General features: G+C 41.1%; 1 protein-coding gene across 2 annotated transcripts; it reads left to right on the top strand.

Annotated features, from left to right (window-relative positions):
• The first annotated feature begins 8,842 nt into the window (after positions 1-8,842).
• On the top strand, positions 8,843-17,088 carry DTWD1 (DTW domain containing 1). Of its 2 annotated transcripts, none has more exons than XM_081337635.1 (5): positions 8,843-9,060; positions 12,116-12,361; positions 13,093-13,236; positions 14,569-14,824; positions 15,214-17,088. In XM_081337635.1, exons 1-5 carry the CDS (start codon positions 9,055-9,057, stop codon positions 15,441-15,443), a joined length of 882 nt encoding a protein of 293 aa, XP_081193761.1. In that variant the 5' UTR covers positions 8,843-9,054; the 3' UTR covers positions 15,444-17,088. The 2 variants fall into 2 exon arrangements, with proteins under 2 accessions (XP_081193761.1, XP_081193762.1); XM_081337636.1 differs by having other exon boundaries at positions 12,056-12,361.
• The last annotated feature ends 1,107 nt before the right edge of the window (positions 17,089-18,195 follow it).

Below are 18,195 nucleotides of genomic sequence, written 5' to 3'. Positions count from 1 at the left end.
TGCTTCAATTTAAGTAAAATTAAAAATTGATACCTTGAAAATTTGGACTTTTAGGACCGAATCCCAGATATGTGCAGGTTCTAGATTATTTGGAAGTTTTGTGAATTTCCACAAATCGAACCCAGGAAAACTGAAATTCTAAAAAAGAAAAAGAGCCACAGTCATCATGCCTGGTTGATTTTAGTTAAGTTAAGGAGTGTCAAGTCCAAACAACTGAATTTAGATGTCACAGTGAACCACAGATGATTGAATAAGCTATAATTAGTTGGGCCATATAATTCTAAAATTAAACTATGGTTCCAAACTATAATGATATGAGAACAGAACAGATTAGGGAATGGACTGGACTGGACTGGACTGGACTGGACTAGAGTAGAATAGAATAGAATAGAATAGACAATGGAATGGAATGGAATGGAATGGAATGGAATGGAATGGAATGGAATAGAATAGAATAGAATAGAATGGAATGGAATATGAAATATGGAACAGAACAGAACAGAACAGAACAGAACAGAATTCATTATTGGCCAAGTGTGATTGGACACACAAGGAATTTGTCTCCGGTGCATAAGCTCTCAATGTACACACATGCGACAACTAAGTGGCAGGTAGTAGATAATAAATCACAGTTACAATCATTAATCATAAGATACAAACAATAAGTGATTAGTCATACCAATAGGAGAAGGTAGTAGGAAAGATGAGAAGATGAGAAAAAAATGAAAAAAGTAAGAAAGATGATAATAGCAATACAGCCTCCTACATGAGTAAATTTCTTAGGCCTAAGAGAGTGCTGTGGGAATTAAGTGCTCAGCAGAGTGATGGCATGGGGGAAAACCTGTTTTTGAATATAGTTGTTCTGGCATGCAATGCTCTATAGACTAGAGCAGGCATGTCAAACTGGCAATGTCACGTGGCTTCGTGCAACATATTGCGACTTTTTCCCCATTGCCGGCAATGGGGTGGGCATGGTTTCAATCTTGACGCATCCAGCCCGCGGGCCGGCAGTTTGACATGCCTGCTATAGAGGCTTCCAGAGGGGAGAAGTTGAAACAGCTTATGTCCAGGATGTGAGGAGTCTGTAGATGTTTTCTCAACATTGATTCACCTAATACTAAGCCAAAATCAACCATGTGCTAGCTTAGCACAATCACGATTCCTACCAACAAGCCTCATGAAGCGTGGAAGTTTGAAATGCATCCATGCCACCAGACATTTTCTTTTTTTCTGAAAAAGCTAATTACTGTATGTGGATTCCTAATCCACATATGATTAAAACCTTTGTTTTGAATGTCCTGTTTCTACTGACTATTCAGATGCTATTTGACTGGGGGCATATTTTGGGTGGAAGGCACAGCAACCGCAGGACATAGGACTCTGCATATGCAGCATTCCAAGCCAACAAGAACTATAACTTTACCAGATCAAAACTTTTTTTAAAATTGTTAAACATACTTCATACAATGACTGAGATGGCATAGCTTATTGAAGCCACAGTTTGGGTTTGCCCCAACAAGGGATAAAAGATTCTCGAACTTAATAGTTTTCCATGTTTTAAAATAATTGCTTGGAAAAACAAAAGCTGTAATCTGTATCTTCTTCCAGAATGGTAGCCTTATTGCTTAATTAGACTTTCAGGTTGGGATGATAAATACTTTTGTGTAAATTAATTTTTAGAGCTTTATTCCCAGTGGTTTGGAACTGATCCATTTCCCTTTCTTGTGCAGAAAAATAAAAACCAATTTAATTTCATCACTGACTTCTACACCATATAAATTTACCTCCAAGTCTTTATTTCTTGTGTCTTGTGGGGCTTCCGTAGGAAACTGAAATACATTTCCAAGAAATACATCATAAAGATATGGAACTAGAGTAGATGTAGTCCAGATATAGAAATAGAGAAATTTCTAAGAGGGTGGGTAGAAGTCACGCAAAATCCCATGTTCTGGGGCATGACATAGTACATCATTAATATCATTCTGCTATGGGAACTTAAGAGCCTTGGTGGCGTAGTGGGCCAATGCCTCCTTAAGTAACACCAGCTGCCTGCAATTAGTGCAGGTTCGAGTCCCACCAGGCTCAAGGTTGACTCAGCCTTCCATCCTTCCGAGGTAGGTAAAATGAGGACCCAGATTGTTGGGGGCAATTAAGCTGACTTTGTAATAATGCCGCTTGGGGTGTGTGAAAGCCCTAATAAGCAGGCATATACATAGAATGAAGGCTACTGCTAAGCTTGTAAGCCGCCCTGAGTCTTCGGAGAAGGACGGGATATAAATGGAATTTTTAAAAAAAGAGAAGGTGTCCTGTATCTAACTATTCTGACAAACTGTTTAATAGAGAAGAATACAAATATTAACTATACATATGAATTTTATTGACCTATCATTTAAATAAAACATTTACTTATAAGAAGCTAAAATGTCCCATGCATCAGCTTAATCCAAAATACTGAATGAATAAACCAGGACAAGCAGATTGTTGGAAGTCACCTCACTTTTATTTTTTTATTTATTTTAATTCCATTTATATCCCGCCCTTCTCCGAAGACTCAGGGCGGCTTACAAGCTTAGCAGTAGCCTTCATTCTATGTATATGCCTGCTTATTAGGGCTTTCACACACACCCCCAAGCGGCATTATTACAAAGTCAGCTTAATTGCCCCCAACAATCTGGGTCCTCATTTTACCTACCTGGGAAGGATGGAAGGCTGAGTCGACCTTGAGCCTGCTGGGACTCGAACCTGCACTAATTGCAGGCAGCTGGTGTTACTTAAGGAGGCATTAGCCCACTACTCCACCATTAGTGGAATGATGCGCCTCCAGAAGTGGTGGATGCTCCAAAACTGGAAGTTTTTAAGAAGAGATTGGACAACCGTTTGTTTGAAACGGTATAATAGGGCTTCCTCCAAGGTCCCTTCCAACTGTTAATCCTGTTCTGTTTGGCTTTTTCTTCTTCTAAGAGCAAGGCAAACAAACTTCTTAGCAGATTTCAGTCGTCTCAGTGGAGCAATGTCTTAAGGGAGGGGAAGAGGGGTATCCAATGCATGATTACCTTCATTTCTATTTGCATTTTCTTCTTTGAAGTATCCTGGGATTCAGGAGGCGATATTACATCAACTTGAAAACAAGAAAAAAAGAAGCCGAGAATTTAAAACCTCTTCCCAGATATAATAATAATAGTAATAATAGTAATAGTAATAATAATAATAATGTGGATGGTGATGGTGTTGGAAGGGACCTTGGAGGTCATCTAGTCCAACCCCCCTGCTCAGGCAGGAAACCCTATACCATTTCAGACAAATGGCTGTCCAGTCTCTTCTTAAAAACTTCCAGTGTTGGAGCATTCACAGATTCTGGAGGCAGGTTGTTCCACTGGTTAATTGTTCTAACTGTCAGGAAGTTTCTCCTTAGTTCTAGGTTGCTTCTCTCCTTGATTAGTTTCCATCCGTTGCTTCTTGTCCTGCCTTCAGGTGCTTTGGAGAATAGGTTGACTCCCTCTTCTTTGTGGCAGCCCCTGAGATATTGGAACACTGCTATCATGTCCCCCCTAGTCCTTCTCTTCGTTAAACTAGACATTCCCAATTCCAGCAACCGTTCCTTATATGTTTTAGCCTCCAGTCCCCTGATCATCTTAGTTGCTCTTCTCTGCACTCTTTCTAGAGACTCAACATCTTTTTTACATCGTGGTGACCAAAACTGGATACAGTATTCCAAGTGTGGCCTTACCAAGGCATTGTAAAGTGGTATTAACACTTCACGTGATCTTAGACAATCTTTCAGATGACTTCAGTCTAAGAATGTAAAAAATGACTTCTGTGGGAAGCAAGAGATAATAGTTCCCGCAGAACATCTCCTTAAAAGAATACTCCCACACAAGACTGTGTTTTAAATCCACTTTGGCTACTGAAGGAAAAAATGTCCCTGCTGCTGCTGTGTGCCAGACCACAATTTTTCAGCCTAATTTTCTGATCACCATCAACTCTATCAAACAGGACACATCTGCTTTCTTTCTAGGCAAGCGCCAAGTATCTGCTGGCCTACAAACAGGACAGGGTGGAGACTTTACTTGAATCCCTGGCATGGTAGCCAGGGCAGTTAAGTGGATGCAGGGTTGCTGATCATTTTGGGCTTGGATAGGAAATGTCTGCATGTATCCCAGAAAAATTGACACGGCTGTGTTTAAAAAGAAAATCTAATCACATCAGCATAGCAAGGCAACTTATCGTTATCGACCAGAGGGATATTTCTCAATGGATCCTAAGATGAATACAACTATTACTCTAATCATAAGCTAAATAAGAGCAGTATGACAGCCTAGGGAAGAAATAGAGAGATACACTAAAGTGAGGTAATCAAATACTGAAAAGGCATTGTTAGATATATAATTGTTTTGACATTTCCTTCGAGACATTATTCAATACAGGTTGTTGCCTCCAAACAGGAAGCCTATAAAACTGGATATCTGTGGTGATTCTCAACCATCCAGGTCATGGTTGTCCTAAAGGTGCTTTTTGAAAAGGCCACTGACTTTGTTTTAGCCTTGAAGACGTTTTGCTTCTTGTCCAAAAGGTTTCAGCAGTTCCAAGGTTCCACACCCATTTGCACTATTCAGGCACAGATAAACCTCCAACTGGCCTCAACGACTCTCATAGAGCAGGGGTGTCAAACTCAATTTCATTGAGGGCCGCATCAGCATTGCGGTTACCCTCAAGGGGCCGGGTGGGCGTGGCCAGGGTGGGCGTGGCCTATTGGGTGGGCATGGCCAGCTCTACATCGTTCGCATCAAGGGTGCCTATGGGGGCCTGGGCAGGAGTGAGACAGATCTGAGGGTCTCTGGCAGAAGGAGGGTCTCTGGGCCAGGGCCAAGGCAGTGGGGGCCGTTCCCTCACTGTTTCCAGGATGGCTTCGCGGGCCGCATGAAACCACTTTGCGGGCCAGATCTGGCCCCCAGGCCTTGTGTTTGACATGTCTGTCATAGAGAATGCTAATGACCAGATTGACAGCAAGGAATATAAATCCTTCCATTCTCTAACATTCCGTCGGAACTGGATAAGCTTCTTTGATGAGAAGCAAAATAGTGGCTTTGGGACTAATAAAACTGGACAGCTATTTGTCTGAACTGGTCCAGCAGGGGCAATTGGACTAGATGACCTCAAAGGTCCCTTTCAACTCTGTTATTCTATGTTCTACAATGAACTGATATTCCCCCCCCCCAATGAATGGACTTATTTGCTAAGAGACAGAATTACCTTGTTCTTGTTGCTCTGATTTTTCTGATTCCAATGTAAAGATGTGTTTAGCATGCTCCTGGACTTGTAGTTTGCACTCATCTATTCTTTTTTCCAACCTGGAAATAATTTCATGGGGCATTGGAGCATTATCATAAAGATACCGGGCAACAGTATCTGCAGGGTAGTCATTTTTTATCCGGGAAACCAAGGGATAAGGATTCAGATCTGGCAAGTGTGGGATTTTGGGCCAATCATCCTGCAAAGAACAGCAGTTACAAAATAAATGCTAAACAGAAATAATGTTAAGTGTCTGTTTTATACATGGAGCCACGAAGCACAGGTGGTCCTCCACTTACAGCCATTCATTTAGAAACCATTCAAAGTTACAATGGCACTGAAAAAAGTGACGTATGACTGGTTTTTGAACTTATGACCGTTGCAGTATTCCCCAAGGTCATGTGATCAAAATTCAGACCCTTGGCAACTGATTCATATTTATGATGGTTGCAGTGTCCCAGGGTCAGGTAATCCCTTTTTTTTTTGCAAACTTGCAACAGGCAAAGTCAGTGTGGAGAAGCCAGATTCACTTAACAACACCAAACCACTGTAGCAGTTCACTTAACAACTGTGGCAAGAAAAATCATAAAATGGGGCAAAGCTCACTTAGCATATGTCTTGTTCAGCAACAGAAACCTTGGACTCAACTGTGGTGGTAAGTCAAGGATTACCTGTATAGCATCTGACACTGGAAAATTTTGACCAGTTATGTTTCCCTGTGCTGACAGCTGCTGTTACACAGTTGCTTGTGGGAGAAAAATAAGTGATGTTTCGAAACTGCCATTCATATCATACTAGTTCAGCCCTAAATATTTTTGATTCTCACAGCATTGACTAATTGCCTTTTTTCTCTCACATAACATTTCCTAATTGCCTTTCAGAAGTTCCAGGATAAGCTGTCCAGCATTAACCATCATACCTGCATCTATTTTTTCTTTGCTGAACTAAGATGGTTAATCTATAGCAGGGGGATCTAAAGCCCTCCAGATGTTTCAAACTGCATAACCACCCTCCCTGGTGTTTATTGTTACTACTTTAATGACATTTTCATACCATTTCCCATGCACTATTAAAATTATTTCATAAACGTACATACCAAATTGAAAGAGGCCAAAAATTCATCAAATGTACCAGGAAGTTCTATAATTTCCTATAAACACATAAAGATACACGTCTTATAAAATAAAACAGCCCTGGTTGTGCAATAAAATAGTTATTCCTTTCAGTGTAGTAAGCCTGGAAACTGGGTTTTGCTAATCTAATACTCTGAAGAAATATTATGATCAGAGACAGAAATAAAATTTAAAATATGAGGAAAACTAGGACTATTTTGATTTGATTCATATGAAGTGCTCAGTTATCTTACTGTTTCTTGTAAACCTTACGTACATATAAACTACTAAGCCAGTATGGTTAATCATACCAAAGCCTTGGTGGAGCAGTGGGCTAATGCCTCCTTAAGTAACACCAGCTGCCTGCAATTAGTGCAGGTTCGAGTCCCACCAGGCTCAAGGTTGACTCAGCCTTCCATCCTTCCGAGGTAGGTAAAATGAGGACCCAGATTGTTGGGGGCAATAAGCTGACTTTGTAATAATGCCGCTTGGGGTGTGTGTGAAAGCCCTAATAAGCAGGCATATACATAGAATGAAGGCTACTGCTAAGCTTGTAAGCCGCCCTGAGTCTTCGGAGAAGGGCGGGATATAAATGGAATTAAATGGAATACTAGTTTAAAGAATTCTGGCTTAGTATTATATGTAAACCAGGCCCCTGAATCTCAAGTCCTGGGTACACAATCAACCAAAATATTGACAGAACATTGCAGGATTTTTTTCTGACTTCTTTGGGGAAAATCCCCCTATTTTTATTGAAATATTATATGCTGCCAGCAATTTCAGAAATGGAGACTAAAGATCAAAACATTGCCTTTGCCACTTTGATGAATTTCAATGTGGTTATGTCCATGTATCGCCATCAAAGACTGAAATATAACTGAGCATAATACTTGGCATAGTATAAATACATAATGACATTTTGCCCAGACATACTGAGCATACCATGGCTGAGATAAATATGTGAACACAGGTCATTTCTTTGTTATTTCTGATACAGGGGAAAAAGTCAGTAATGTTATTTTAAATACTTCTCATTCTTATTTTTTTAAAGAATTGATCCATAATACTTTTCATTGCCACCCTCATCCTAATTGAGTGCTGATTCAATAGAATCAGCCAGTTGGTTGAATTCATTTGAGGGATATGCTATTGTTTTACTTACACTGAACCATTTTGTAACTTTGACTCCTCGTATCAACAACTTGTTTCTAATCGGGTGTTTGTTTTTCCTTCAGATATCTGGCAGAGCAATAAACATCCCATAGCAAATGGTGAACTAGCTCACTCTCGCTATGGTTGTGTTCACACAACATGCTTCATTAATTCAGGTAAAAAACTAGGTGCTGTACCTGCACCACAAACTAAGCTTGGTTAGTGTGTGTCTTGGTTTGCAATACAAACATGTTTTCTTTGGCACTTCTCCAAAGCAGTGTTTTGACCTTCAAGAATCAATTGGACTATTCAAGGAATTGACCTTGTCATTGTTATTTGTGGTACTATTAAAGTAATTTTTATTTCCATTTAATAAATGTTTTGAGGGGCCAACAATCAAAACTTTCATGAAGGGGACACTGGACTGAAGTTCGGAAACCTCTTCGTTGGTGTGCTTCAGTGTTATGTGCAGACTTCAAAAACATGCCAGCTCAGTACCCCAGTCAAGCATGGCAACGTGCCTTCAGGATTAAAAGGGAAGACACATATCCACCTAAGAGCCTCCAGGTCCCTTAGGAATACAGAATAAGAGTTGGAAGGGGCCTGGGAGGTCTTCTAGTCCAACCCCATATTATTCCAGACAAGTGACCATTCAGTCTCTTCTTGAAAACCTCCCGCGATGGAGCACCCACAGCTTTCTGAAGCCATTCTACCGATTAACAGAATTACAGAGAGACAGGATTGGAAGGGGCCTTGGAGGTCTTCTAGTCCAACCCCCTGCACAAGCAGGAGACCTACACCATTCTGGACAAATGGTCATCCAGTCTCTTCTTAAAAACCTCCAGTGTGATGGAGCACCCGCAACTTCTGGAGGCCAAGCTGTTTTAAGGTGCACCATCTTAAAAAAAAGAAAAGAAGAAAAGCAAAAAAAAAAACCAACTAATCATGGCTTTGCAGACTGAGCCTCGCAGTCTTGGCTCCCACGTCCTTCCCGCCTCTTTCGAGAGCCCCAACGCGAGCCACGTGTTGCCCGTCGTCCCTCCCTGCGGAGGGGAAGGGCAGCCTCGGATTTACGCCGCCGACCTTGGAGAAAGAACGCCTGTAGGAGGAGAGGGTCAGCGTGCGACCCCGCTCGCCCATTTCCAACCAGGGCGGCCGCCTCTCGCCCTCGCCAGCCCGAACCCTCCCAGCAACCGCAACAGCAGGCCCCGCCCCTCCAACGGACCTTCTCTCGGCGTTGCTAAGGCGCCCTAGCAACCGCCCGTCTCCGCCCCCCTCGGTCCGTCGCGTTCGATCCTTCCGGGCTTCCCCCGTCACCAGCGGCGCTGAAGTTCCGCCACGCGCGCGTCGGCCGCCGTCCCCACGCGCCTGTGCTAAGGGGGAGAAGACACGCGATCCTTCCGCGAGGCTGGTGGGAGGCCTGCTTGGCAATAGTTCTCCCCACGCACGCACACACACCCGCTCCCAATCGCCGAGGAGTCCGTGGGCATTGCTGTGCAAGATGGCGGTAGGTTTCCTTTGGGCTTGGGGAGAGATGGGGAGGCAGCGGCAGCAACCCCAGCCCTGTGCACGGTTGACTAGCTTGCAAAAAAAAAAAAACAGTTGTGGGGGCTCTCTAGAGGTTGCTGCCAACTTCTCTTTTTGGAGAGGTGCGGCAGGGTGGTCACGGTGGTTCCTAAGCTTAACCAGCATGATTGTCGAGAAGAAGAGCTGTGCTGGTGTATTGCAGAGGCTTGGTAAATTTTGGAGGTTTAAACCCAACCTGGGTTAAAAGTCCCAGGATTCTCAGGACCCGCTGCCTGGAAAGGCATAGCGTGGGCTTTCCTGCCTGCTTTGCAGAAATGCCAACTTCACTCTCTGGCATTGGGGGGCGGGGAATTGGAAGTGACCTCCCACCATAGAACCACTGAGTTAAATGGGCTGCCTCTGTCAGTGTTTCCCAGCTCCTCGACTTGAAATTCGTGGATTTCAACTGATAACATGTTGAATTGTGAATTAAAGTCTGTCCATGCTAGCTGGGGAATTCTGAGATTTGAAGCCCACACATCTCTAGAGGGTGAGGAACACTAGCCTAGATGTTTTACAGCAATCTATTGTGCTATGTGTACAACATTTCATTTAGTGATCGTTTGAAGCTATAAACGTAAAGGTAAAGGTTCCCCTGCACATGCGTGCTAGTCGTTTCCAACTCTAGGGGCCGGTGCTCATCTCCGTTTCAAAGCCGAAGAACCAGCGCTTGTCCGAGGACGTCTCCGTGGTCATGTGGACGGCATGACTAGACGCCAAAGGCGCACAGAACGCTGTTACCTTCCCACCGTAGTGGTCCCTATTTTTCTACTTGCATTTTTACGTGCTTTCCAACTGCTAGGTTGGCAGAAGCTGGGACGAGTAACAGGCGCTCACTCTGTTACGCGGCACTCGGGATTCAACCCACCAAATTGCTGACCTTCTGATCGACAAGCTCAGCGTCCTAACCCACTGAGCCACCGCGTCCCCATTGAAGCTATACTGGCATGGAAAAGAATGACTTATGACCATTTTTCACACTTAGGACTTTTGCAGCATCACCATGATCATGCCATTTGCATTTGGATGCTTTGGCAGCTGACTCATATTTATGACAGTTGCAGTGTCTCAGAGTCATGGGATCCCCTTTTGCAACCTCCTGACAAGCAAAGTCAGTGGGGAAACCAGATTCGGTTAACAACACTAATATGACAATTGCAGTGATTCATTTAACAAACGTGACAAAATAGTTATAAAATGGGGCAAAACTCACCTAGCAACAGAAATTTTGAGCTTAATTATTGTCGTAGGTTGAGGACTACCTGCGCAACACTCTTTCCATTTAATCTTTATATCTCTTTGAGATAGATGAGACTGATATAATTGGCTTCACTGGTTGGTGCTAAGCAAAAACCAAGAAAAATATCTGATGGGAATCCAGCTATTGGAGCATGCAAGCCATGGTTTTGGGACAAAGGATGTTAATGAGCCCCGCCAATTGGGGCTTAGTGCTATCTAACATATAAAAGCACAACATCAGCTGCTAAATCAGTTGTCTGAATTTGGCAGCCTACATATGGTAGGCTAGGGCAGTGAATAAATTATCTTTAAATAAACCATAGTTTTAAGTGCAACGTGAAACTGCATTGAGTGGCAAAGAGTGTTCAGTTTAGTTTAATGGTCAAATGAGATTTAAATTTGGTTCTCTCCAGGACTAGGATTATTGACTGATACTTGGGTTAAACTATTCAGTTCTTTAAAACATGCCTTACTTCAAGTTAACAAAGTGCACGTTCTTATTTCTTTGATTGTTAGGGTTCTGGAAATCATAGATAAAGTTTACCCCTTTCTCCGTCAGCAGCATTTTTCCTTGCCATGTCAAGGAAAGCTGTCACTGGTTATTTAATATAGGGTGGATTGATCTGTAGGCCAGGAATGCATAACAGATTAATGAATTTCCTGCTGTTGAGCAAAGGAATCTCTGGTTAGAAAATTCTGCCCAAACCTAAGCAACTTTCTTCACCTACCAGCCAAGCTTTCTCCAGCAAACTATGAGAATTTTCTCATTCCAAGAAGAAAGAGCTGATACTGCAAAACAGAAATTGGGCTTGTTACACAAAAGCCACAAATACATTCTTGTTATTATCCCTTTACTAAGTATCATTTTAGAAGTAATTGCTATTTTATAAACTGCAAAAGGTTGGCAGTTGAATCAAGGAAATGAGCAACTACTCCATGCCATTATATATATTCTATATTCTTAATCTGGTAAAGCATGTTATGCATGCCAAATAAATAACAAACTGCCTGTCATACAAGTTAAGTCTCTATTAATGAATAGTATTACTAAGGTCCTGAAATACCAGACATAAAAAACCCTGAACTTTATATTGTTAAGCTTCACATTAAACTGATTCTTACAAACACTTAACCTAGAGCAGATGTAGAGAAAAGATCAGTTGTGCAGTCGCTGGGTTAGATCCCGTCATGTTGGGAAAATATTCCACCTGCATGTCTCCGTTGTTTTAGGAGATCTCTCTCTCTCTCTCTCTCCTCCTTCTCCTCCTCCTTCTTCTCTCTTGACTCTCACAAACACACACATACAAACACACATTTTAAATTTCAGCCCTCCAACTATTTATGTTCAGGGCTCCTGGAGAATACAGTTTTCCCTAGTCTGATTATGTTTAATCTCATTCATCAAGATTTCTATTCCAACAATAAAAGGTAAAGGTACCCCCCGCACATGCGTGCTAGTCGTTTCTGACTCTAGGGACCGGTGCTCATCTCCGTTTCAAAGCCGAAGAGCCAGCGCTTGTCCGAGGACATCTCCGTGGTCATGTGGCCGGCATGACTAGACGCCAAAGGCGCACGGAACGCTGTTACCTTCCCACCGTAGTGGTCCCTATTTTTCTACTTGCATTTTTATGTGCTTTCGACAATACTCACCTGAAATTATTCTTGAAAACTTTTCTTGCATTATTTATCTTTAACAGTTCCAAGGATATCATTCATCTGAAATATATCATTAAATTCATCTTCCATTAAAAAAGCAGACCAAGATAAACCAGGAAATGAAGAGAAATGCTGAGTTTTTGCAAAATCAAGACACACCGGCCGCATCCATGTTACAAGAAACCCCGTTTGACAACTTACGTCTGACCTCTCAAGCTGTTCTTGAGAGAGCCCAAAAACAAGGAAGATCAAAATGCCCCAGATGTCACGGCTCAAGGATGTTCTACTGCTATTCGTGTTATGTTCCGGTTGAAACTGTCCCTGTTGAAGATATTCCTATTGTGAAGGTTTGTACGGGGGATCTGAGGAGGTGTTCTTTGGTCATTTTATATCAAATTTCCCAGCAAGTAATTTTACTAGATGAAATAGATAAAAGGTGGAGTTTAACCTAATCATGTCTTTTGTGCCAAGCTTCATAATAAGTCCCATAACCATAAAGCTGCTGTAGTGAAAGAAAAACAGGTCACAGTAGTCCAGTGCTACTTGGATATCTTTCCTAGCCAAGATTCCTGCCCAAACCTTGGCATCTCTGTAGTACAGGTGGGGAACTACTGGTATGGCCTCTTTATGACCTGTGGACTTCGACTCCCAAAATTCCTGAGCCAACCATGTTTTTTAGGGCTTATTGAGTTGCAGCTGTTGCAGCATCCCTGGGCTCAGCACGCATTTGCAACATGCTGGTTCAGGAATTCTGGGAGTTGAAGTCCACAGGACCATAATTATCCACCCTTGCTGTACAAGATGATGGAAAAGATGTCTACCCAGACATGCCCCAAAGGCAGCCTTTGATTTAAGTAATTCAAATAGTAGCTTCTTTTTAATTATATTATTCAGTTTCATGATATCTTTGTTCTTTCCCACTGTTTATTTTGCTGAAAATTGCAATTGTAACCGGTGCAAATCATGTATTATACTTCGATATCCAGAGTCGAATGCGTGGTTGAGCAAATTTATATATGTATTTATGGTTGAATTTGGGGGTGTCTTTTTGACACATTTTCTGGGTTCTTTGTTTAAGCTTCCCCTGAAAATTGATATAATTAAGCATCCCAATGAAACGGATGGCAAAAGTACAGCTGTACACGCCAAGCTTCTGGCATCTGAAGATGTTACCATTTATACATATCCGTGTATTCCTGACTATGAAGAAATGCAACATGAAGTAAGAGTCTGTTTATACGTAGCATCGTAGGAAACCCTTTTGTTTTTTCACTGCCATGATTGCTGCTGTTCAATATATACTGTGTTTAGCATCGTTTTTTCGTGTATGAGAGCAAATAACCAGTGTATTTGTCCAGGAATTCATGGAGCAGGACTTATAATTGCTTGGTTGTAATCACAGAAGTGAGTTTCACTTCTTGATTTATTTTTAAGAGTACAACCATTTCTGCAAGGATTTCCTTGGGAGAACAGGGAGTTTTCGCTTACCAAGCACTTGTTCAGCAACCATGCTGAAAATGTGACTTACAACTGGTCCTCAAAAGTTGCGGTGGCTCTTGCAGTGTCTCTGGGGCTAGCATGCATCTACAACAGCCACAGCTATTAGCCATAGGCAGTTTCCAAAAAGCAAAGTCAATGAGGAAGCCAGCAGGAAGTCACTATTCTCAATCATGGGCATTGTGGCATTTGATGACCCCCTTAGCAACGGAGTTGCTGGTTCCTATTGTAGTCAGTAAGAGAAGACCACCTCTACAGATGGCCTAAAGCCAAGATGGCAAGAGGGGAATACAGGTAGTCCTCGACTTAACAACCGTTCATTTTAGTGACCAGAATTATAGTGACATTGAAAAAGGGACTTATGACCATTTTTCACACCTAATGATGGTTGCAGCATCCCTGTGGTTACGTGATTAAAATTTGGATGCTGGTCAACTGGCTCATATTTATGACAGTTGTATTGTCCTGGACCAGGGATAGGCAACCATGGCTCTTTTATGACTCGTGGACTTCAACTCCCAGAATTCCTGAGCCAGCATGGCTCAGCTTGGAAACATTTCCCTTTCCCCTCAGCATGGCTGGCTCAGGAATTCTGGGAGTTGAAGTCCATGAGTCATAAAAGAGCCAAGGTTGCCTACCCGTCCTGGAGTAATGTGATCCCCTTTTGTGACCTTCTGACAAGCAAAGGACACCAGATTCTCTTACCAACCATGTTACTCACTTAACAGCTGCAGTGACTCGCTTAACAGCTGTGGCAAGAAAGGTCGTAAAATGGGGCTCAGTTGTAGTCAAAAGCCGAGGACTGCCTAAATTCATGATCAGTAATGGCATGGGAGTACTGCAAGAGGATGGATCAGCATGTCGGCCTATGAGGTTCTGCAGGGTTTTAACATTTTCTCATATTTGCTTAAACTCTGATGTTAGTAAATGTTACCCAGATTGTATTTTCATAAATATTGGTGGAAGCACAATTTTAAAGCAGATTCACTGGGGAAAATAGGGGTTGCCTTGTGGCTGAGATTAGACCTCATGAAGGTTTTTTTCACCCCATTTTTAGATTGCACTTATTTTCCCTGGACCTAATTCAATTTCAATAAGCAACATTCCTCTCTCTTTGCAAGCGAAAGGTGAGACGGATACCAAGGGCTTTTTAGCAGAACCAGCATCCAAGTCTGCAAAATTGGACCCAAGCCACAGTTGCATCATGAGTGAAGATAAATTGCCCAAGAGTGGAAATGTGCTGAAAAAAATTGTATTTATCGACAGCACATGGAATCAAACAAACAAAATAATCACAGATGAGCGGCTTCAAGGTATTATTTTTATGAATGGAAACGAATCTTGGGAATTGTTCTAGGTATAGTGGAGAGCTATTTCCAGGAATAAATACCTCCTTTCTACTCTATTTTTCTTCCAAAAGATTTGCTTTTCTAAAACTAGTACACTGCAATGCTGCATAAAACATTTTTTTGTATTCCACTCAGATACTGTTGACATTTCAGGAAAGAGAGAAAAGGGATGACTTACCTAGTCATATTTTGAAAATATAATGGAAATTACTGTATAAATCTGACGAATGTGTCTTAAGCTTATCCTTGTGTCTAATGCTTTGGAGAAACCTGTTAGCAGTTAGCTACAAGTTTTTTTCCATTCTTTTGTGTAATTAAATGCCTACATTGTCTTTTTTTTTCTCACTTTGCAGGGTTGCTACAAATTGAACTGAAATGTAGGAAAACCTGCTTTTGGCGCCATCAGAAAGGAAAACCAGAAACCTATCTCTCTACCATTGAAGCAATTTATTACTTTCTAGTAGACTATCACAAGGAGGTCTTAAAAGAAAAATACGACGGACAATACGATAATTTGCTTTTTTTCTTCTCATTTATGTACAAGCTGATCAGGAGAGCCAAGGATTCTGCAGGGAAAAAGTGAAGCATTCCACATGCAAATGTCCCAAAAGAAACTGTGATCCATTACCCTTTAAAATCAATCCTTTAAACTAATTAAGATTCGAATGACTGAAATTGATTTACAAGATAGAGTGGTAATAGTTGCTGTCTTTTAAATTTAAACTAAATCCAAACTTCTAGAGACAAAACTTACAACTGTTAAGAGAAGACTATCCAAAACAAAGCTGGACTTGTGGCATCTAAGTAGAATTTGTTTAAAAAATTGTTGAACAACAAAATTACCAGCTTGAATTTTGTATTTAAAGTTAGCAGAAACTTCATTATGCAGGGTTACTCTTTGGACTATCAAGGAAGATTCTTAATTATTTTACTATTAAAAATTATTGAAATTACTTCATTTCACCTTCCAATTCCACCCCCAAAGGGAAGCCAGACTAAAATATTCAGCTCGATGCTAACAGTGACTACGATTAGGACTGAATTAAGTTCCAAATTGCTTAAATATGTTCCACTACTGATTGCTTATAGATCTGAACCAAGGTTTCCTTTTAAAGCACAGGTGTCCATCCTTGGCTAGTTTAAGACCTGTGAACTTCCAACTACCAGAATTCCTTAGCCAGCCTTGTTTTATGCAGTGCTTTCTTTCTTTTGCTGCATACACGCTTCAGAAAAAGGTCATATTTCTCTACCAGAGATAGATCAGCTTCTGGAAGTTGGGGGAAGGGTGTTTCCCAACCTACAAGGGACAGGACTAACATTTCCTTACTTTTTGTGAGGTTTTTTTTTAATGAGCACAATACAGTTGATGGAAGATTAAGGCACCTGTTATGCTTAATATTAAAGTGAAATTGTGCCATCAAAAATTGGCAGTCTTGATTAAAGGTCTACAGATGGCTTATCAGTGAGGTCTAGATTAGATATCTTTAGTTATCTTAATACTTGTAGATATTACAGTCCTTTTTAAATTTCTACTTTATTTATGGAAGCCAGCATAGGGATTGGTTGTTATGCTTTCTTTGCACAGGAGCATAACATTTGCTCCTAAGATTGGGACCTGCAGCAAAATAACAATTTCAGAAGTTCAAGGCAGAATACACCCTCCTTTCTCACTCCAGTGCATAAATGTAGCTGCAATCAAACATCCATAGAAGCTACAATAAAGCTTATTGGAGGATGGATCGTGCGTTTTAAATCATAGATGTTCTACAAAGCTGCATATGTAATGATTCAAATAATTATCTTTTGGAGCCATCTGTTTAATAAACCAAAAAAGTGAAAATGCTTTTATTGTCCTTAGTTATATTATTAGGGCATCGTAGCTTTGTGCAATGATGAAGGCTGCTTCCATTATATGCATTTGGGTTTTTCCTGAGCGTTTCATCTCAGAGTTGCTAATCAAGGACACACTGAATTCTTCTGGCAAAGTTGCTTTTTTTTTAAATGCTGGACTATACTTAACAGAGAACCTTTCCACTCCTACCGCAAAATGATGTCTTCCTCCATGTGTTACGATGGTCTCCTCCATGTGTTACGATGGTCTTAACTCCAAAAGACATTCACAGTGTGTTCCAGATCTTATTTCCTCGAAACATTTGTAAATTATTTAGAAGTAGAGTCAGAGAAACTGTTTATGTAATAAACGTTGAATGGATTTTAGGGTTTTTGTTTTAAACCCCAGAACCAATCAAATTCTGAACAGCATATTCGGATGTACAGATAGGAACAGTCGTATGGGATGCCAAGGGTTTGTGCTTTGCCAAAAGTTCTTTTTTTAAAAAAAAATGGAAAGGAAAGGAGGAAGAGAAGAGCGATTTGGTGCCTAGCCCAGGATAGACATGCCATTAAATCTGTAAGTTTAATTCACCCAGCAGCTTTCAGATTTCTCTGAATTCCCATAAAGGAGACTATTTCAGGGTTGAAATGAGGAGTCCTTACTTCTCTGAATTCATACCATGCCTTGCTCACTTCAGAAGTCAGTGTTATGCTGAAAAGCAATGCCAAACTGCAAACCAGGTTGTGTCCCACAATCTGCTTGTTATCTGTTTTATGTTATTATCTTCTTTCCCCACGGCTCTGTAAATTCTTCAAACCTGCAAGGTGATATTATCAAGTTTGGAAAATTTTCTGTAGGACAGCATAGATCTATGGTTAGCATAGATCCATGGTTAACGAACAAAGGATTTATTTTAAAAAAAACTTTATAAAATTATTTTGATCCAGGTACACTTGTTATGACAAACTGCTTTTATCCCATCAGTACTAGCCTAACTCCATCTTAACATTATTCCTAACCTGTCTTCCCAACAGAAGTATTACCAGTCTTACACTCTGAAGCTCCTCAGACCTCTTCAGCTCTCACTTCCCAAAACTCTCTTCTCCAAGCCCGTCCGTTGCTGTCCTTTGATTGACCATCCTGCCATTTATTCTTCACAAGCCATCATTATTGCACCCTAGAGCAGACAGACCCTAGATCCATAGCCACCACTTCCTCCTCAAGATCTTTCTCTTTGGTGATGGAATGTCCTCTCCACAGGACCACATCTGGCCCAGAAATTATCAGTTGTCTCTTATTGTAGGAGTTGAAAATTTCATGGCAATGATAGAGAAACAAGTTGATTATAGGATGGATGGAATGATGGAATTTTCACCCATTATAAAGACACAGAAACCGCTCATTTCTCACATGAGTTAGATTCTCCTATTTATCTTTCTGACAATGTATATACATAAAAGATTATGTCCATTTTCAAAGGATGCAAATAATGGGCACCAGC

The sequence above is a fragment of the Vipera berus genome, assembly GCF_964194415.1.
Source record: "Vipera berus genome assembly, chromosome: 12".
Classification (NCBI taxonomy): Eukaryota; Metazoa; Chordata; class Lepidosauria; order Squamata; family Viperidae; genus Vipera; species Vipera berus.
The sequence above is the reverse complement of the archived record's forward strand: the minus strand, read 5'-3'. Positions and strand labels throughout refer to the sequence as shown.

Excerpts from the sequence above, each read along its gene's own strand:
- DTWD1 (XM_081337635.1), top strand. Across the intron at positions 13,237-14,568 it reads ATGAAGAAATGCAACATGAA|ATTGCACTTATTTTCCCTGG; the intron begins GTAAGAGTCTGT and ends CCCCATTTTTAG. Across the intron at positions 14,825-15,213 it reads CACAGATGAGCGGCTTCAAG|GGTTGCTACAAATTGAACTG; the intron begins GTATTATTTTTA and ends CTCACTTTGCAG.